Source organism: Harpia harpyja, chromosome 6 (genome assembly GCF_026419915.1).
Source record: "Harpia harpyja isolate bHarHar1 chromosome 6, bHarHar1 primary haplotype, whole genome shotgun sequence".
Taxonomy (NCBI): Eukaryota; Metazoa; Chordata; class Aves; order Accipitriformes; family Accipitridae; genus Harpia; species Harpia harpyja.
The window spans coordinates 70,720,729-70,740,687 of NC_068945.1; the positions used below are offsets into that span (position 1 = coordinate 70,720,729).

A 19,959-nucleotide genomic window follows, 5' to 3' on the forward strand; every position below is an offset into this window, starting at 1 on the left:
CCCTGTTTCAGTCCAAGTCAAGTCTCCTGTGCAAGGCCAGGACGGCCATGCCCGGCACCTGCAAAACAAGGCTGCAGGCAGACAAGTAGGGCACAAAGGGGAAGCGTCACTCAAAAGGGCTGAAACCGTGCCTGGTCAGAGAGTAGGGTGCTCAGAGCCACCATGGGATAGAAAAGACGAGCACATCGAGGCTAGAAAGAGGATAGGAAAAAATGATGTGACATGCAGACAACTTTGGGGATATGCAGTAAGGCACACAAGGTGATGATTAGGACCTGTCGTAAGCCTTAGCTAACTGAACAGACCGTGGGAAACTCCTGAGCACGACAAGAGGAATTGCTGACCATAGCAAACAGAGTGAGAAGCTGACAGGAGTTACAGTGCCGTGAGGAATATCCAGATTTCACGGGTAGTTAAGGCGGATTGATGTGAGAGGTGGCCACACTTCACAGATAATTGAGGGAAGAGTTGGGGTCATTTTGGGGAGAGGAATCTGGCAGGGACAGCAGTACCCAGGAAGCCGCATCGGTAATGCCATGCAAGTCCAAGGTGACCTAGCACCCGAAACACCAAATCTGCCCACAGATGTAGCAAGCCTGGGAGCAAGGGGGAAAAAATAACCCGGGGGTATGTCCCTTGACTGGGAGGAGACTAGGGCGGAGAAAGGGGGAGTCAGGGAGGATGAGGGGGATGTCCAAGCACGGGAAGTGGAGAGAAGGGGGATCAAGGAGCTAGTCACACAGAAGCAAACTGAGCCCTGCACCTAGTCACCACAGTACGTCCTACCTTCTTTTTGAGAGCGATTCCAAACCCTTTTGTGTGTGGCCCCACTCTGTACCCGGTGGGGGAGTGGGTCCAGAGGCCTGGCTGCTAGCAACGGCAGAAGGGAACCCAGGTCCTAGGGACCCAGCAGCTGGAAACACCGAGTGTCCGGGGCCGGCTTCGGGTGGGAGCACTGTGTGCGTGTGCAGTTCACTAGTGAACTGGAAGCTGGACTAGCTCATGAGCAAGAGGAGATACAGATCTGGAAAGACCCAAGTTCTGTGCCCATTACTGGCTAATTAGGTTGACACCCAGTCTCAGATTTTAATTGAACTTAATTCTCATGGTAATGTTATGGGACTCATGAACATGCTGTACTTGCGAATCTAGGGAGTGATGCATTGGTATGTTTCACTCCTCAACATCTGTCCTGATCAGCTGGAGAGGAAGACAAGGACTCGGTTGTGCTTTTTTTGTTAAGTGGGTGCTGGTAAAGGTACTGATCTATTTATGTTTATCTGTTTTCCATTCATGCCAGTGAAGTATGAGTGCATGTTCTTGAATGAGATCTGGCTACTGCCCCAACCTGCACAGGCGCCAGCTGGCACAGGTAGGACATGTGGATGAACAGTGCCCACACGGCCTGGTGTGGAAGGAGAGGCCCAAGTGACTGCTGCAGTGCTGTGGGAGGACACACAGAAATATGTGTGGGCCAGGCACAGTTGGGAATGGGCAGGACTGGGTACGATAGGCTTTGTCACTGTGAGCAGCTCATGAGCGTGTGGGGTGTTAACTGGCTGTATCTTTGTGTGGGTGCAACACTCTCCTCCATGTGCATGTGTGCAGGCACATGTGTATGCCTGCATATGTGTATACATGCATGGACGTGCATGCGCGTATGCATGGACAAGTGAGTTTGCATCTGCACCCATGGGAGGAGCATTCTATGTGTGCATGCATCACTGCGTGTATGCTGTGAGCATGCATGTGGGCAGGCGGGTGGGTGCGCACTCCGTGCATGCATGTGGGGTGGGTGCATTCTGCATGCGTGCATACTGTAGGGTGTGCATGCACTGTCTCTCTGTGTTTTGTGTGTGCGTGCACACAACGTGTGTGTGTGCGCGCGCGCGCATACACCAGCCAGTTATGCATATGCATGCACTCTGTGTGTATGTGAACACTGCACATTGCACTTTGTGTTCAAGATGTGTTTTGAAGTATGGGTGTGCACACACTCTGGGTGTGCATTGCAGCTTCTGTTTGTACCCCATGGGTGTCTCCCCTGTGTGTCTGTGTGTGCACACATGCACCTTGTGTGTGAATGCAGTGTCTGTGCGCACAGCATTTTTGTGCATGCTGTATCTAGCCCATGTTCCTCCCAGAGAATGTCTCCTTGCAGAAGAACTGGAGCTGAATTGGGAGGACTCTCATTCCCAGGAGAGTCTCATTCTCCCGTCTCAGTCCAAAGGATGTGACTGCTGTTCGCAGGTGCGGTTACAAGAGACTTAGTTTGTGCTCCAAAGAGCCAGATCTCATTCAAGAACATGCACTCATACTTCACTGGCATGAATGGAAAACAGATAAACATAAATAGATCAGTACCTTTACCAGCACCCACTTAACAAAAAAAGCACAACCGAGTCCTTGTCTTCCTCTCCAGCTGATCAGGACAGATGTTGAGGAGTGAAACATACCAATGCATCACTCCCTAGATTCGCAAGTACAGCATGTTCATGAGTCCCATAACATTACCATGAGAATTAAGTTCAATTAAAATCTGAGACTGGGTGTCAACCTAATTAGCCAGTAATGGGCACAGAACTTGGGTCTTTCCAGATCTGTATCTCCTCTTGCTCATGAGCTAGTCCAGCTTCCAGTTCACTAGTGAACTGCACACGCACACAGTGCTCCCACCCGAAGCCGGCCCCGGACACTCGGTGTTTCCAGCTGCTGGGTCCCTAGGACCTGGGTTCCCTTCTGCCGTTGCTAGCAGCCAGGCCTCTGGACCCACTCCCCCACCGGGTACAGAGTGGGGCCACACACAAAAGGGTTTGGAATCGCTCTCAAAAAGAAGGTAGGACGTACTGTGGTGACTAGGTGCAGGGCTCAGTTTGCTTCTGTGTGACTAGCTCCTTGATCCCCCTTCTCTCCACTTCCCGTGCTTGGACATCCCCCTCATCCTCCCTGACTCCCCCTTTCTCCGCCCTAGTCTCCTCCCAGTCAAGGGACATACCCCCGGGTTATTTTTTCCCCCTTGCTCCCAGGCTTGCTACATCTGTGGGCAGATTTGGTGTTTCGGGTGCTAGGTCACCTTGGACTTGCATGGCATTACCGATGCGGCTTCCTGGGTACTGCTGTCCCTGCCAGATTCCTCTCCCCAAAATGACCCCAACTCTTCCCTCAATTATCTGTGAAGTGTGGCCACCTCTCACATCAATCCGCCTTAACTACCCGTGAAATCTGGATATTCCTCACGGCACTGTAACTCCTGTCAGCTTCTCACTCTGTTTGCTATGGTCAGCAATTCCTCTTGTCGTGCTCAGGAGTTTCCCACGGTCTGTTCAGTTAGCTAAGGCTTACGACAGGTCCTAATCATCACCTTGTGTGCCTTACTGCATATCCCCAAAGTTGTCTGCATGTCACATCATTTTTTCCTATCCTCTTTCTAGCCTCGATGTGCTCGTCTTTTCTATCCCATGGTGGCTCTGAGCACCCTACTCTCTGACCAGGCACGGTTTCAGCCCTTTTGAGTGACGCTTCCCCTTTGTGCCCTACTTGTCTGCCTGCAGCCTTGTTTTGCAGGTGCCGGGCATGGCCGTCCTGGCCTTGCACAGGAGACTTGACTTGGACTGAAACAGGGTTAGCTGTGAAAATTGGCAACTTTATTTCAAGAACTAAGTCAACTTCAGCATTTGTGTGCACTCAGAGGAGCGTGGGCAGCACAGAGCAGGCCTTTGACACTGCGGCTGCCTTCGGATCAGCAGGCATTGCTCCACAAGGAAAAGGTCGTGGTACGCTGCAGCCTGCGCTGGATCCTCTTCATCCTGCTGCTCAAGCCTTTTTTCCCCTTAGGACCTGCAGGAGCTCCTGCACCCGAGTAAAGAATTCCACCAGCTTCTGGAGTGGAAATGGACAGGGCGGAAACCTGCCCGATTGCGTTGGTATTGGCTTTGGCCTCTGAAAGGGGGTTGAGGCGGTGAGAAAATGACTCCATGCCCGTGATGTTGGAGTAGCCCTTACTGCTGGGCGCAGTCCCATCTGTACCAGGATCCAGTCGTAAAAGTGCTGAGTGGAGGTGTAGACTCCGGGCCGTTTTGCTCTCGCACAGCCTTTCCCCCAGCTGGTCACTCCAACAAGCCAGAAGTAGTCATAGGTGTTATCTTTGCACACGAGAGGGCCCCCGCTGTCACCCTGCAGCAGAGAAGAGAGGGTTAAGGTGGTGTTGGGTGGCCTCTGTCAGCACTATGGCTGGCTCCTTCTCTCTCGCAGCACCTGCCAGAGCTGTATTCACTGCACAGAAAGGCTCTGCTCAGGTGCTGGAGCCTACAGACCCGTGTCTGGGAGGGGGTCGTGGGCCTGTAAGGCAGGGCTGTCTCTCGTCTCTGCACAGTGATCCTGGATGTGTGCAAGACGGATGCTCCCGCATTGGGATCTGGACCCGTGGGCTGCCAAGAGCACTGGATGGGCTTTCTGGGCAGGGTCCCAGGCCTCTGGGACAAGGGGGCACTGGGCAAGAACCTGCAGATGGGGAAGGGGAGGTAAGCCCCAACAGCGGGAGGGCGACTTGCCAGGCGAAGCACACGCCGGGGTATGTTTGGGCGGTTGTGACGGGGCTGCCTGTGCTGCTGGGGGTTGACTTGTAGCACGCTCCTACCTGGCAGGTGTCGATGCCACCCTGCGGATAGCCAGCGCACAAGTTGTGGGTGTGGATGGCCCCTCTATACCACCGGGTGCTGTTACAGAGGTTGACGTCAATGAGGTGGACCTTGGCCTCCTGCAGGACATCAGCTGATCTTCCAGCTGTGGGCGCAGAAGGGAATTAACACCCAGCAACTCGTCGCCAGTTCTGCTCCCCTGGCTGGGTGAACCCCTTCCCCAGGGCTTGGCTTTGCACCGGTGTTTCCCTTCGGTCGTGCTTTGGGTAACGGGTCAGGCCCATCTCTCTATAGACAGGCGTACGCCCCCGCAGCCTGGCTCTGGCTTTCGCCTCTGCCGTCAGGAAGCCCAAGCCCTCTCCCCAGCGTGCCGAGCTCACGCTCGGGACACGAGTACTTTTGGGGAACTCACATCTGGCGGTCGTGGAACCCCAGCCACTGATGTAGCAGGTGGTCAGCTGTGACACTCTCAGCGAGGCGTCGGGCACACAGGCAAGCTGTATGTAGTAGCTGCACTGGACAGGCTGGTCCAATTCCAGCAACGCAATGTCGTTCCTCTCCGAGACGTTACTATAGCGTTCGTGAACCAGCAGCCGCTTAATATTGCGCACTTGGGCCTCGGGGCCCAGCTGAGTCAGCTGGGTGGCTCCGATCACTACGCGCCACATCGTGACGTAGCTGGAAGGCAGACGGAGAGAGGGGTCAGAGGCAGCGGAGCCATGTGCTGCAGCAGCCCGGCAGTTCCCTGCCTTCTGCTTCACAAGGGAGAGAGGAAAGCAGCGCTGCAGAGGGTGCAACAGCCCTAGCATGCCTTAGGCACAAGGAATTTCGAGCTGGAGGCTGCTAGGAAGCAGCAGCACGAGCCCAGCCTTCTCCTGAGCAGTCTCTCAGCTGGGCTCTGCAGTGCCCAGGCAGTGGGCGTACTGCAGGGAAACGGGACGGGAGTAGCACGGGGTGCTGCGGACAGGGCACCTGCTGGTGCTGTGGGGATATCCCCGTCTCCTGGTCCTCCTTACCTGGCCTCAACGAAGCAGTGGGCTGCTGTGAGGACCCACTGCGGGCTGATGAGGGACCCTCCGCATATATGCCCCGTGCCTATTTTCCAGGGATCCTGGATGCTGACGATCCAGGGCCAGGCCCCCGGCTGGGCATCTGTGCCACCCACGACGCGCGACATGCCGTAGTGAGAAGCCATGGGCCGGAGCCCGCAGGTCCCGCTGTAACCAGAAACTCATTACTGTCCTGCTCGATGGCTTGCTGCTGTTCAGGCTGAAGGTCAGCCGTCTTCCCTCCCCACAAGGCGCTGCACGGGCAGCAGGGCCAGGGAACGCCGTGGGGCGTGCGTCCGCCCGCCCCCGTTTCTGCTGTAGCCGCAGAGACGAGTTGTGCCAGCAGCCTGGGTGCTGGCAAGGAACTGAGGCTCCCACGTGGGGTTCGGGAAGCTGTGGTGTGGCCACGGGGGACAAGCGGACACCCTCCAGCAAACCCCACAAGGGTTGCCCAAGCTCCGTCCCAGAGCCTCGGCCCACTTACCCACAGTTGTCCCACGTGCCGTGCACAGGCCAGCACGCGGCCAGCAGGACGAGGAGGGGGAACAAATTCATCGCTGCCAGCGGCACGTGGCAGCTGCGAGAACCGAGGGCTCGTCGCCACCGGTAGTGCCCGCAGTGCTCACGTTGCCCGCGGTACCCTTGGATGTCACAGAGCCGCTGGTTCCGAGTGCTGGGCACGGGCAGGGGGATGCAGCACGGGGGTTCCAAGCAGGAGGGGAGGCAGAAGCTGGGATCGCACACCCCCGAGGGACCCTCGCTGAATGCTCGGCTCGCGGGTTGAGGGGGCGCAGGCCCCGGGGCAGGCAGCAGCGCCTGACGCTGAGCACTGCCTGCTAACAGCTAGCAGGAAAAACACAAGTGTGGCATCTTAGCCTCTTTAAGAAGTTCACTGCCACCCTGCTCTCTGCAGCCGTTTGCCACCAGGTCCTTCCCCAAAAACGTACACCAGAGAACATAACTACACCAGGCAGTATGCACGTGTTTGGGTGTTGAAGGGCCAATCTGGTTACAGCCGCGGCAGGCAAGCAGTGATGTGCAAGCCAAATAAGCCAAGCATACCCAAGCAGTGTCAACCTTCCTGCACAAAGCACAGTGAAACGCAGATGCAGCACAGTCCACGCTGACTGTGTCAGCCACAGCAACACCCTCTGGCAGGCTTCACGTCCTTGCTGTCTAGGAGTTACATTGCTGTTCTGGGCCAACACTGACAAGGGCACTGACCTGTGCAGGTTGGGGCAGTAACGCCATGCCTTGCTCAGTTTCCTGCAGCTGAGTTACCTGCACACAGTGTGCATGGTCCCACACATCCTGCCCTGTTCCTTGTCTGGTCTCTGAAACTCTGACCCCATACCGTGCCCCCCCCCCCCGAGCTCAGACCCCAGCTGTTCTCCTCTCAGTGTCCTGACTGCCAGCCCCCAGCGCCCCGATCCCTGTGGCCAGGCACTGCATGGCAAGCACCGCCATGCCCTATGAGCAAAGCGGGCTCCATGAATTATGCAGCAGTTTTTCCTCCTGCTGCAGCACCAGCCTCCTCGCTCTGGCTCTTGGCCCTGAATAATTGATGGCAGTGAGTACAGCAGCAGCAGCAGCAGCCCCAGCGTCCTTCTTGTGCCAGGGGCCAGGCCATTAGGAGGCATGGGGCTAGACACGCAGGAAGGCCAGGGGCTATGGGGACAGTCTGAACTATGGAGGACAGGGAGCTGTGGAAAGCAGACTTCACTGGCATTTTAGAAAGTGGTTGTAAAAGTGGGATCATAGAATCATAGAATCATTTAGGTTGGAAAAGACCCTTAAGTTTACCGAGTCCAACCGTTAACCTAGCACTGCCAAGTCCACCACTAAACCATGTCCCTAGGCACCACATCTACATGTCTTTCAAATACCTCCAGGCATGGTGACTCAATCACTTCCCTGGGCAGCCTGTACCAGTGCTTGACAACCCTTTCGGTGAATAAACTTTTCCTAATATCCAATCTAAACCTCCCCTGGCACAACTTGAGGCCATTTCCTCTCATCCTATCGCTTGTTACTTGGGACGAGAGACCGACCCCCACCTCGCTACAACCTCCTTTCAGGTAGTTGTAGAGAGCGATAAGGTCTCCCCTCAGCCTCCTTTTCTCCAGGCTAAACAACCCCAGTTCCCTCAGCCGCTCCTCATAAGACTTGTGCTCCAGACCCCTCACCAGCTTCGTTGCCCTTCTCTGGACAAGCTCCAAGCACCTCAATGTCTCTCTTGTAGTGAGGGGCCCAAAACTGAGGACAGTATTCGAGGTGCAGCCTCACCAGTGCCAAGTACAGGGGGATGATCACTTCCCTGCTCCTGCTGGCCACACTAATTCTGACACAAGCCAGGATGTCGTTGGCCTTCTTGGCCACCTGGGCACACTGCCGGCTCATATGCAGCTGGCTGTCGACCAGCGCCCCCGGGTCCTTTTCCACCGGGCAGCTTTCCAGCCACTCTTCCCCAAGCCTGTAGCATTGCATGGGGTTGTTCTGACCCAAATGCAAGACCCAGCACTCAGCCTTGTTGAATCTCATACAACTGGCCTCAGCCCATCGATCCAGCCTGTCCAGATCCCTCTGGAGAGCCTTCCTACCCTCAAGCAGATCAACAGTCCTGCTGAACTTGGTGTTGTCTGCAGAGTTACTGAAGGTGCATTTGATCCCCTTGTCCAGATCACTGATAAAGATATTAAAGACAACTGGCCCCAATACCGAGCCCTGGGGAACACCACTTGTGACCAGCTGCCAACTGGATTTAATTCCATTCACCACCACTCTTTGGGCCCGGCCATCCAGCCATTTTTTTACCCAGTGAAGAGTACACCCATCCAAGCCATGAGCAGCCAGTTTCTCCAGGAGAATGCTGTGGGAAACGGTGTCAAAAGCTTTGCTAAAGTCCACTTCAGAAAGTGGTTGTAAAAGTGGGATGGGTCTTGAGAAATGCTGACTAGTAATAACAGGAAAATCCGGAACAGACCGATCGCACAGGCTGGATGCAAAACGTAGGCGCATCTACATGAGAACTTCCAGGCTAGGACATTAGCCGGCCTTACCTCCGCTTTGTCTTTGGGCTGAAACTCCTCACCTCTGCCTGCTATGCGGTTAATCCTAGAGCACCGCCACTGTGCCTGTGCTTGTACAGCATCTCTGGTCTTGCTTTAATCTCATTTTGGATAAACTGAACAGATGGAGGTCTTCAGGACATTCAACCTCAGTTTCTTTCTGTGCCTGTCTTCTGAGCTTCCTCTGGTTTTCAAAAGCAGACACAGCAATAGGGTACAGCCTTCCTGGGGTGCAGAACCTCCCCTTTTCCTCCTTGTTCCCCTTATCACTCCCTCCCACCAGAGAACTGCTGTTGCTCCTTGCACAGTCCCTTCCTCGCTCTGATTACAAGTCATTGATCTGCAGGATATGGGCTCCTACATTCAGGTACAACCAGCAGTCCTTGAGCCTGAACGTGAAACTCTGTCACTGCTGTATGAAAATCCGCTTTGAGGGAAAAGTGCCCCGGCTCCCATAGGGCGCAGCCTGCCCCAAACAATGCCACGCTCTCTGCCTGTCCCAGGGCATCCTGCATGCTGCGCGCACCTGGAGAAAAGCAGCTTCGTTTGCTCTTCCAGAAGGTGGGAAGCCGGGAGCAGCGGCCCGGGCCGGCCGGGACAGGCGGGGGGCAGGGGACGTCCACCCGGGCCACCCAGCCCCAGCGGAGAAGACGCCCGCTCGCCGGCCACACGCCGAGGTGCCCGTCTCCTCCCGGGACAGCAGCCTCACGGCTTCCCGGCCTCAGCTCCGGGGCGGCTGGGCACAGGCCGGGCTGCCGGCGAACGCGAGGCCTTCCCCCCCGCAGCGAGACCGGGGGCCGGCCCCACGGGCCGAGTCCGCAGCGCCCAAAGCTGGGCGCCGCTGAGGGCGGTGCCGGGGGAAACCCCCCGTTGTTAATAAACCCTCCTCGGCCGCGGCAGCCGGCGGCAGGCCTGGGTCCCGGGAGGCCACCTGCGCCGGGCGCGACGGTCCCGGAGGCAGCTGCGAGGGAGCGACACCGCAGCCAGGGGCGCCGCGGCGGACTACAATGCCCGGCATGCCCCGCGGCGCCTCCGGGTCACGTGGCTGCCCGCCCGGGTCAGGTGGTCGCCGGCGCGGCGCGGTGCGGCTCCGCCGGTCGGGGAGCTCCTTGCCTTGCCCTGCCCTGCCGGTGCCGTGACGGGGCTGCGGGTCCCGCGGAGCCGCACCCGGCCCCGGCCCCGCACCCGGACCGGACCGGACCGGACCGGACCGGACCGCGGGAGCGCAGCGCCGTAGCCCGTGCTGAGCGCGCGTATCGGCGGGCCGCGGGGCCTCCCCGGGCGGCAGCGCCATGGGGCCGCGGGGCCGGGGCCTGCCATGGGCCCTGGTGCTGCTGGCCTTGCGCGGAGCGGCCGGCGTCCCCCCCAGCTTCGTCCTCTTGCTGGCGGACGACTTGGGCTTCGGGGACCTGGGGAGCTACGGGCACCCTTCTTCTGCCACGCCCAGCCTGGACAGGATGGCTTCCCGAGGGCTGCGGTTCACCGACTTCTACAGCAGCTGCCCGGTGTGCAGCCCCTCCCGGTACGGGCCGCCCCGCTCGCTGGCGACGGACTGCGGGGCCCCGGGGCGGGGATGGAGGAAGCGTCGAGACGCGGCTTGGCACCCAGCTAGGGAGCTGCAGTGCTGGGAGGAAGGGGGGCTTGGTAAACCCGCCGTGTCCCAGGAGGCCCGAAGGTCTGGCTGCTCTGTTGAGGGCGGTGGTGGCAGGTCCCAGCAGATGGGGGAGGTGGCAGTGGCAGCCAGGAGACCCGGGAGCCAAGCTGCCAGGTCCCGAGGAACGGGGCACCCACCCTCTGTGGAGGCTGAGCACCACGACCTGCGCCGCGTCCAGTGCGATGCCCGTCTCCTCTCTCTCTTTTGACTCTCACCTGTAGGGCAGCCCTGCTGACAGGCCGGTTCCAGATGCGCTCTGGGGTTTACCCGGGTGTGTTCAACCCAGACTCGCGGGGAGGCCTGCCGCTCTCTGAGGTCACCATTGCAGAGGTGCTGAAGGCTGAGGGCTATGCCACGGCCATGGTTGGCAAGTGGCACCTTGGCCTGGGGATTAATGGCTCCTTCCTGCCCATCCACCAGGGCTTTGACCACTTCTTGGGGGTGCCCTACTCCCATGACCAGGTGAGAGGCCTGCCAAGCCCTGGAGGGCGTCCCGGGGCTGGCTGGGGAGAGGGCCTGAAAGGTGTAGCTTGCTTGGGAGCACACAGCCCAGGTTACTGCTTGCCTGGGCAGATGGGTGTGGGTGGCTGTAGGCCGGGGAGGTGGATGCTGATGGGCAAAGCCCAGCTCTGAGGTGCTCCTATGGTAGGGCAGTTTTGCCAAATGTGGGTGGCAGCTGTGCGTGGGGACATACACCCCATGTCACGGGAGGGAGGGTCAGCTTCTGGGCTGCAAAGAAAGATCTGAATTGCTGCCAGGAGAAAGTGATGTTGGGGCAGCATGGTCCTCGGACAGTTCTGGGGTGGGCACAGACCCCTGGGCTTCTGGGAGGGGCTGCCCAAAGGGTGCCTGTAGGAGCTGGTGGTGGGCGCTGTGAGACTCTTTGCTCCCCTCCCCTCGCTGTCCTGCAACACAGGTAGCAGACAAAGTGTTTTTTGTTCTCTCCAGGGCCCCTGCCAGAATCTCACCTGCTTCCCGCCTGACATCAAGTGTTTTGGGACTTGTGACCAAGGCTTAGTGCCAGTCCCGCTGCTGTGGAACCAGAGCATCGTGCAGCAGCCGGTCTCTTTCCCTGATCTGGTGCCACTCTACAACAAATTCTCCCGGGACTTCATCGCTGACTGTGCCCGACGAGGCCTCCCGTTCCTGCTCTACTATGCCTCCCACGTAGGAGAGGGGGAGGACTGCTCCGGGCCCAAGGGTGGGGAAGGGAGCCTTTGTCCTGTGGGGAGAGCAGGGAAGCATCTCAGCTCCTGCAGCCCTGGGACTGCACTGAGCAGTCAATACCTGCCCCTGGGTGACCTGGGGTTGCCGTTCCCATGCCCAGGTCTTGTGGCAGCACCCTTCTGGTAATGTTCTGGGGCCACTTCTTTCTGGAGCTTTGCCCGCTTCTGTGGGCCAGGAGTCTACCTGGGAGAAGTTCCCACTCTGGGGCTCCACATCCTCTCCTGGGGCTCAGCTCCTTTGTGCCATTTCTGAGAGATGCTGCTGAAGCTTGGGGACAAGCCTCCTCTCATCTCCTGGGTGCTGTCACATATCTCCATGTCCTAGCTGGGGTGCTCACTGTCCCTGGGTGAACTGGGAACCAGATGCAGCTGTGGGGGAGTTTGCGTAGCAGTCTTCTCTGCCCTTTCTCCAGCATACCCACTACCCCCAATTTGCAAGCCAGGAGTTTGTGGGGCAGTCACGGCGTGGGCCGTTTGGTGATGCGCTCTTGGAGTTTGATGGCTCGGTGGGACAGCTGCTGCAGGCGCTGGAGGAAAATGGTGTTGCGAACACGACCTTGGTGTTTTTCACCTCTGACAACGGGTGAGTGGGCTCAGCAGGGGTGACTTTGTCACTGATAAGATTCTGCTGCCATGGTATGGGGGGAACTGGAATGAGGCATTGGTTGGCTGGGGCAAAAGGGATGTGGTATGGCATTGCCAGGTGAGACCCCAGTGACCTGAAGTGAGAGGCAAGAGGTGGATGCTGCTCTGGAGAGGGCCCAGTGCAGTCCTCCTTCCTGTGACTCCGCTGTGCCCCTCCTCATGGGCAGAAACCTCACAGGGTTTGGGCCAGGAGCGTACAGCCCAAATCTACCCCGATTCCCTTTGTGTGTGGGTGGCATTGGTCTCTGGTGCCCTGCTTCGGCGTCTTGCACAGCCTGGCTTCTTCACCTGCCCCCTGCCTCCTGCCTCACAAGGCTGAGAAGGAAGGCAGTGGCACTCGCTGGCACCATGTGTCTCTTGTCATGGCCCCGTTGGCAGCATCAGGGAAGGGGTAGCGTGAACTCATGAAACTGATGGTAGGTGGTTCTTCTCTCTCACAGCCCTTCCACCATGCGGATGGCACGTGGAGGCAGCTCTGGCCTTCTGAAGTGTGGGAAGGGCACAACATACGAAGGTGGCATGCGGGAACCAGCGGTGGCTTATTGGCCAGGACGTATCACTCCAGGTGAGACTTGGCGCTGCTTGTGCCTTTTGCGTGCTGATGCCAGCCAAGGCAGGGGTGTCATGGCAGCTGGGCTGCCCCGGGACTAGCAGAGGGTGGGAGAGAAGTGAGGATGGCGGGGCCGGGAGTGGGATCGGGTGCTTGAACCTTTCCTTGTGCCTTGCTGTGTGGGGTGACAGGAGTGACGCATGAGCTGGCAAGCACCCTGGACATCCTGCCAACACTGACTAACCTGGCTGGAGCAGCTCTTCCCAGAGTTGCCCTGGATGGCTATGACCTGAGTCCAGTGCTGTTTGGGTCGGGGAAGGTGAGTCCTGTGGGCCGGTTCGGCTGGCATGGTGCATGAAGGCTGGTGTGGGGCTGGAGCTGTGTGCCTGATGAGCAGAACCAGCTGGGGGTCGGGGGAGATCCATGAGCTGTGGGGACCTTGGGTCTGGCCTGGGTCACGCCATGGAGTTCCTGGGCTTCCCCAGGCTGCTATGCTCTAACAACTGCAACTGTTGCCAAGCCAAGCCCCTGTGGCTGCAGTGGGCGGACAGAGCCCCAGTTGCTTTGAGTAGGGAGCAAACAGGATGCTGCTGCTGCTCGTCAGCTTCCCCCCTCTCTGGCCATGTTGTGGCTGTAGTGTCGGGGCTCCTGCGTGACTCCCTGGAGTCTCTGCCTCGTCCTGTTCCAGGCTCTTCTTCATTCTCATGGCTGCACAGGTGAGCTCAGCTCTGCTGCTTCCCACAGAGTCCCCGTCGGATGATGTTCTTCTACCCGCCGTCCCCCGACCCGCTGCACGGCCCCTTCGCTGTCAGGCTTGGGAAGTACAAGGCCCATTACTTCACACAAGGTTGGTGCCGCCTCCTGTCCTCTGCATGGGCACCTTTGTGAAGTCCCGTCGGGTTTTCCTGTCCAAAGCTCGGAGAAGAAACTGAGCTACACCTGGGGGTTTCTTTTGCAGGTTCCTTTCACAGTGATACGACCCCAGACCAGGCCTGCCACGGGCTGACCCCACTGACCCCTCACTTGCCCCCGCTGCTCTTTGACCTGGAGTCAGACCCGGCCGAGAACTATGATCTGCTGCAAAGCGGCGCAGGGCCGGAGGTTCTGCAGGTCCTGAGGGAGATTGAACTGCAGAAAGTGCTTTTTGAACAGCGCATGGAGTTTGGGGAAAGCCAGATCAGGAAGGGCAGGGATCCCGCCCTGCAGCCCTGCTGTGTACCAGACTGTATTCCTAAGCCTTCCTGCTGCCGCTGCTCCTAGCCTCTTGCTGCTCCATCCCCTTCAGTTGCTCCACACTGGAACCCTATCCCAAACCCACCAGACACCCCCCGCCCCCAACTAACCAAGCTCAGCCTTAGAGCTACCCTGCAGCTTGGGCTCAGTGACAGCTCTGACTGATGGAGCACTGGGGAGGCAAACTGTGGGTTGGGGAGATTACGGACCCTGCCAGGAGTGCAGGTCAGTGGACCCTGTGCTCCGTGCAGGACGTTCAAGCTGAGGCCTCTTGAGAGAAACCCTGACTTGTTCAGGGAAGGACCATGATACGGCATCGCCTCCAGAGCCGGAACAGCTCCTTTCAAACCATGATCAAGATGAAGCAAAGGGCATGCCCCAGTGTCCAGAGGTCCCCCCTCAGCTGGAGGCATGCTGTGCACCCCTGGCTGGGAACAGAGCTGGGAGCTGGAGCACCATCACTTGCCAGGGGCCCAGAGCACAGCAAGAGGAGGATGGGATGGATGGTCCTGGCAGCTTCAGAGGCAGGACCTTGTGCAGCTAGTGCAGAGTGGACATGCCTAGGTGGGAAGCAGCTCTGGGTATGCATGCTCAAGCACCTCCAAGTGCTTCACGACGCCAGGAGGCGGAGATGTGGCCGGTGGTTGGCAGGCCTAGGGCTCTCGTAAGGTCTATGGAAGCCGGGGTGATCAGTCAGGTGGGCTGCAACCACGTGCCATCCACGTGGCTGAAAGGGTCTCGCTCCTCTTGCTCGTGAGCTAGTCCAGCTTCCAGTTCACTAGTGAACTGCACACGCACACAGTGCTCCCACCCGAAGCCGGCCCTGGACACTCGGTGTTTCCAGCTGCTGGGTCCCTAGGACCTGGGTTCCCTTCTGCCGTTGCTAGCAGCCAGGCCTCTGGACCCACTCCCCCACCGGGTACAGAGTGGGGCCACACACAAAAGGGTTTGGAATCGCTCTCAAAAAGAAGGTAGGACGTACTGTGGTGACTAGGTGCAGGGCTCAGTTTGCTTCTGTGTGACTAGCTCCTTGATCCCCCTTCTCTCCACTTCCCGTGCTTGGACATCCCCCTCATCCTCCTTGACTCCCCCTTTCTCCGCCCTAGTCTCCTCCCAGTCAAGGGACATACCCCCGGGTTATTTTTTTCCCCCTTGCTCCCAGGCTTGCTACATCTGTGGGCAGATTTGGTGTTTCGGGTGCTAGGTCACCTTGGACTTGCATGGCATTACCGATGCGGCTTCCTGGGTACTGCTGTCCCTGCCAGATTCCTCTCCCCAAAATGACCCCAACTCTTCCCTCAATTATCTGTGAAGTGTGGCCACCTCTCACATCAATCCCCCTTAACCACCTGCAAAATCTGGTACTGGAATAGCAGAGTATCCACAGAAGACAAGTTTTCTTCTCTAAGGCCTTCTGTCTGCTCTAAGCAGATATGGGGCACTACCTTGAGGTCAATTTTCAAAAAACAAAGCAGGCTTGAGTCCAGTTTGTTTGGGGCCCTGTTCTGGTGCCTGTGAAGCCACGCTATGCCTCAAGTGCCTTGAGAACAGCTATTCCACTTTTGGACAGAGCCTGCCCTGTCATCCTAGGGCCTAGGTTGGCACTCAGTTGTGTGCCTTACGTCTATCCACACAAGAAGGATGGCAGCAGGAAGCTCCCGCACCTTTCACGAGCTCTGAGGCTGCCATTCTCCAAGCCACTGCTCTCTACCCTCCGGGGACCAAGTCCTGCTCAGCAAATGCAATGCACGTGGCTGGCTCCTGCTAGTCTCCCATGACTGCCCTGCACTCCAGTGTGTGAGCAAAGCAGCACCGTACGGCTGTAGAAGGCAGACTGATGAGATGAGGCTGATACGGGATTTACCAAAGCCATGGAGAATGGCATGTGCGGCTGAGAGCAGGAGCATCCTTCTCTGTCTAGAGCTTCGAATTGCATGTCTTTGGCCACGCAGTCCAGGTGCCACCGCTGCCCTTGTCAGTGTTGGCCCAGAACAGCAATGTAACTCCTAGACAGCAAGGACGTGAAGCCTGCCAGAGGGTGTTGCTGTGGCTGACACAGTCAGCGTGGACTGTGCTGCATCTGCGTTTCACTGTGCTTTGTGCAGGAAGGTTGACACTGCTTGGGTATGCTTGGCTTATTTGGCTTGCACATCACTGCTTGCCTGCCGCGGCTGTAACCAGATTGGCTCTTCAACACCCAAACACGTGCATACTGCCTGGTGTAGTTATGTTCTCTGGTGTACGTTTTTGGGGAAGGACCTGGTGGCAAACGGCTGCAGAGAGCAGGGTGGCAGTGAACTTCTTAAAGAGGCTAAGATGCCACACTTGTGTTTTTCCTGCTAGCTGTTAGCAGGCAGTGCTCAGCGTCAGGCGCTGCTGCCTGCCCCGGGGCCTGCGCCCCCTCAACCCGCGAGCCGAGCATTCAGCGAGGGTCCCTCGGGGGTGTGCGATCCCAGCTTCTGCCTCCCCTCCTGCTTGGAACCCCCGTGCTGCATCCCCCTGCCCGTGCCCAGCACTCGGAACCAGCGGCTCTGTGACATCCAAGGGTACCGCGGGCAACGTGAGCACTGCGGGCACTACCGGTGGCGACGAGCCCTCGGTTCTCGCAGCTGCCACGTGCCGCTGGCAGCGATGAATTTGTTCCCCCTCCTCGTCCTGCTGGCCGCGTGCTGGCCTGTGCACGGCACGTGGGACAACTGTGGGTAAGTGGGCCGAGGCTCTGGGACGGAGCTTGGGCAACCCTTGTGGGGTTTGCTGGAGGGTGTCCGCTTGTCCCCCGTGGCCACACCACAGCTTCCTGAACCCCACGTGGGAGCCTCAGTTCCTTGCCAGCACCCAGGCTGCTGGCACAACTCGTCTCTGCGGCTACAGCAGAAACGGGGGCGGGCGGACGCACGCCCCACGGCGTTCCCTGGCCCTGCTGCCCGTGCAGCGCCTTGTGGGGAGGGAAGACGGCTGACCTTCAGCCTGAACAGCAGCAAGCCATCGAGCAGGACAGTAATGAGTTTCTGGTTACAGCGGGACCTGCGGGCTCCGGCCCATGGCTTCTCACTACGGCATGTCGCGCGTCGTGGGTGGCACAGATGCCCAGCCGGGGGCCTGGCCCTGGATCGTCAGCATCCAGGATCCCTGGAAAATAGGCACGGGGCATATATGCGGAGGGTCCCTCATCAGCCCGCAGTGGGTCCTCACAGCAGCCCACTGCTTCGTTGAGGCCAGGTAAGGAGGACCAGGAGACGGGGATATCCCCACAGCACCAGCAGGTGCCCTGTCCGCAGCACCCCGTGCTACTCCCGTCCCGTTTCCCTGCAGTACGCCCACTGCCTGGGCACTGCAGAGCCCAGCTGAGAGACTGCTCAGGAGAAGGCTGGGCTCGTGCTGCTGCTTCCTAGCAGCCTCCAGCTCGAAATTCCTTGTGCCTAAGGCATGCTAGGGCTGTTGCACCCTCTGCAGCGCTGCTTTCCTCTCTCCCTTGTGAAGCAGAAGGCAGGGAACTGCCGGGCTGCTGCAGCACATGGCTCCGCTGCCTCTGACCCCTCTCTCCGTCTGCCTTCCAGGCACGTCACGATGTGGCGCGTGGTGATAGGAGCCACCCAGCTGACTCAGCTGGGCCCCGAGGCCCAAGTGCGCAATATTAAGCGGCTGCTGGTTCACGAACGCTATAGTAACGTCTCGGAGAGGAACGACATTGCGTTGCTGGAATTGGACCAGCCTGTCCAGTGCAGCTACTACATACAGCTTGCCTGTGTGCCCGACGCCTCGCTGAGAGTGTCACAGCTGACCACCTGCTACATCAGTGGCTGGGGTTCCACGACCGCCAGATGTGAGTTCCCCAAAAGTACTCGTGTCCCGAGCGTGAGCTCGGCACGCTGGGGAGAGGGCTTGGGCTTCCTGACGGCAGAGGCGAAAGCCAGAGCCAGGCTGCGGGGGTGTACGCCTGTCTATAGAGAGATGGGCCTGACCCGTTACCCAAAGCACGACCGAAGGGAAACACCGGTGCAAAGCCAAGCCCTGGGGAAGGGGTTCACCCAGCCAGGGGAGCAGAACTGGCGACGAGTTGCTGGGTGTTAATTCCCTTCTGCGCCCACAGCTGGAAGATCAGCTGATGTCCTGCAGGAGGCCAAGGTCCACCTCATTGACGTCAACCTCTGTAACAGCACCCGGTGGTATAGAGGGGCCATCCACACCCACAACTTGTGCGCTGGCTATCCGCAGGGTGGCATCGACACCTGCCAGGTAGGAGCGTGCTACAAGTCAACCCCCAGCAGCACAGGCAGCCCCGTCACAACCGCCCAAACATACCCCGGCGTGTGCTTCGCCTGGCAAGTCGCCCTCCCGCTGTTGGGGCTTACCTCCCCTTCCCCATCTGCAGGTTCTTGCCCAGTGCCCCCTTGTCCCAGAGGCCTGGGACTCTGCCCAGAAAGCCTATCCAGTGCTCTTGGCAGCCCACGGGTCCAGATCCCAATGCGGGAGCATCCGTCTTGCACACATCCAGGATCACTGTGCAGAGACGAGAGACAGCCCTGCCTTACAGGCCCACGACCCCCTCCCAGACACGGGTCTGTAGGCTCCAGCACCTGAGCAGAGCCTTTCTGTGCAGTGAATACAGCTCTGGCAGGTGCTGCGAGAGAGAAGGAGCCAGCCATAGTGCTGACAGAGGCCACCCAACACCACCTTAACCCTCTCTTCTCTGCTGCAGGGTGACAGCGGGGGCCCTCTCGTGTGCAAAGATAACACCTATGACTACTTCTGGCTTGTTGGAGTGACCAGCTGGGGGAAAGGCTGTGCGAGAGCAAAACGGCCCGGAGTCTACACCTCCACTCAGCACTTTTACGACTGGATCCTGGTACAGATGGGACTGCGCCCAGCAGTAACATCTACTCCAACACCACGGCCAGTGTTCACCTCAACCCCCTTTCAGAGGCCAAAGCCAATACCAACGCAATCGGGCAGGTTTACACCCTGCCCATTTCCACGCCAGAAGCTGGTGGAATTCTTTAACCTGCTGCAGGAGCTCCTGCAGGTCCTAAGGGGAAAAAAGGCTTGAGCAGCAGGATGAAGAGGATCCAGCGCAGGCTGCAGCGTACCACGACCTTTTCCTTGTGGAGTAATGCCTGCTGATCCGAAGGCAGCCGCAGTGTCAAAGGCCTGCTCTGTGCTGCCCACGCTCCTCTGAGTGCACACAAATGCTGAAGTTGACTTAGTTCTTGAAATAAAGTTGCCAATTTTCACAGCTAACCATGTTTCAGTCCAATTCGTCTCCTGTGCAAGGCAAGGCCGTCCATGCCCAGCACTTGCAAAACAAGGCTGCAGGCAGACAAGTAGGGCACAAAGGGGAAGCGTCACTCAAAAGGGCTGAAACCGTGCCTGGTCAGAGGAGGGTGAGGGTGCAGTGGACGAAGGGAACACACAGTTTCTAGGGGGCTAGAGGTCCTGGGGACAGCAGTTAGAAACACAAAGTGTCTTAGGGAGGCTACTGGTGGGATTCCTGTGTGTGTGTACAATGCACCAGTGAACTTGAAACTGGACTCTCTCATGACCCAGGAGAGACGGATCTAGAAAGACCCAAGGTTTGCACCAATGACTAGGTAAGGAGCTTGACATCCAGCCACATATATTACATGGACTTAATTTCTATGCTGTTATTTGAGGAATCTATGAATGTGCTGTGCTTATGAATCTAGGGAGTGAAGGTGTGTTTATGTTTCACTGGTAAACAGCTAATCCTGATCATCTGGAAAGGCAGAAAAGGACTGGACTGTGTTCATATTTATGTAAGTGGTGGTTACATATGCACGGGTGTTGGTAAAAGCATTGCTCTATGTCAGTCTGTTTTGCCCTTCACACTAATTGTGTAAGTCTGTGTGTTTCTGTGTCTGGCTCTTTGGAATGCAGCG

The 19,959-nt window shown here is 58.2% G+C and overlaps 3 protein-coding genes across 5 annotated transcripts; 2 read left to right on the forward strand and 1 right to left on the reverse strand.

Moving 5' to 3' along the window:
- Positions 1–3,622: 3,622 nt before the first annotated feature.
- LOC128142597 (acrosin-like) lies at positions 3,623–6,326 on the reverse strand. The gene is made up of 5 exons (XM_052788734.1): positions 6,171–6,326; positions 5,654–5,854; positions 5,050–5,315; positions 4,637–4,782; positions 3,623–4,173 (listed from the first exon to the last, which is right to left on the reverse strand). Exons 1-5 carry the CDS (start codon positions 6,239–6,241, stop codon positions 3,814–3,816), a joined length of 1,044 nt encoding a protein of 347 aa, XP_052644694.1. The 5' UTR covers positions 6,242–6,326; the 3' UTR covers positions 3,623–3,813.
- A 3,602-nt stretch (positions 6,327–9,928) lies between these two features.
- On the forward strand, positions 9,929–15,064 carry ARSA (arylsulfatase A). 3 transcript variants are annotated; one of them, XM_052788729.1, is made up of 8 exons: positions 9,929–10,276; positions 10,630–10,870; positions 11,357–11,575; positions 12,048–12,217; positions 12,720–12,844; positions 13,021–13,148; positions 13,574–13,676; positions 13,788–15,064. In XM_052788729.1, exons 1-8 carry the CDS (start codon positions 10,047–10,049, stop codon positions 14,087–14,089), a joined length of 1,518 nt encoding a protein of 505 aa, XP_052644689.1. In that variant the 5' UTR covers positions 9,929–10,046; the 3' UTR covers positions 14,090–15,064. The 3 variants fall into 3 exon arrangements, with proteins under 3 accessions (XP_052644689.1, XP_052644690.1, XP_052644691.1); XM_052788730.1 differs by having other exon boundaries at positions 13,546–13,676; positions 13,788–14,081; XM_052788731.1 differs by lacking the exon at positions 10,630–10,870 and having other exon boundaries at positions 9,961–10,276.
- Positions 15,065–16,608: 1,544 nt separating this feature from the next.
- LOC128142603 (acrosin-like) lies at positions 16,609–19,889 on the forward strand. The gene is made up of 5 exons (XM_052788741.1): positions 16,609–16,764; positions 17,081–17,281; positions 17,620–17,885; positions 18,153–18,298; positions 18,762–19,889. The coding sequence occupies exons 1-5, from the start codon at positions 16,694–16,696 to the stop codon at positions 19,107–19,109; spliced, it is 1,032 nt and encodes a 343-aa protein (XP_052644701.1). The 5' UTR covers positions 16,609–16,693; the 3' UTR covers positions 19,110–19,889.
- Positions 19,890–19,959: the final 70 nt, after the last annotated feature.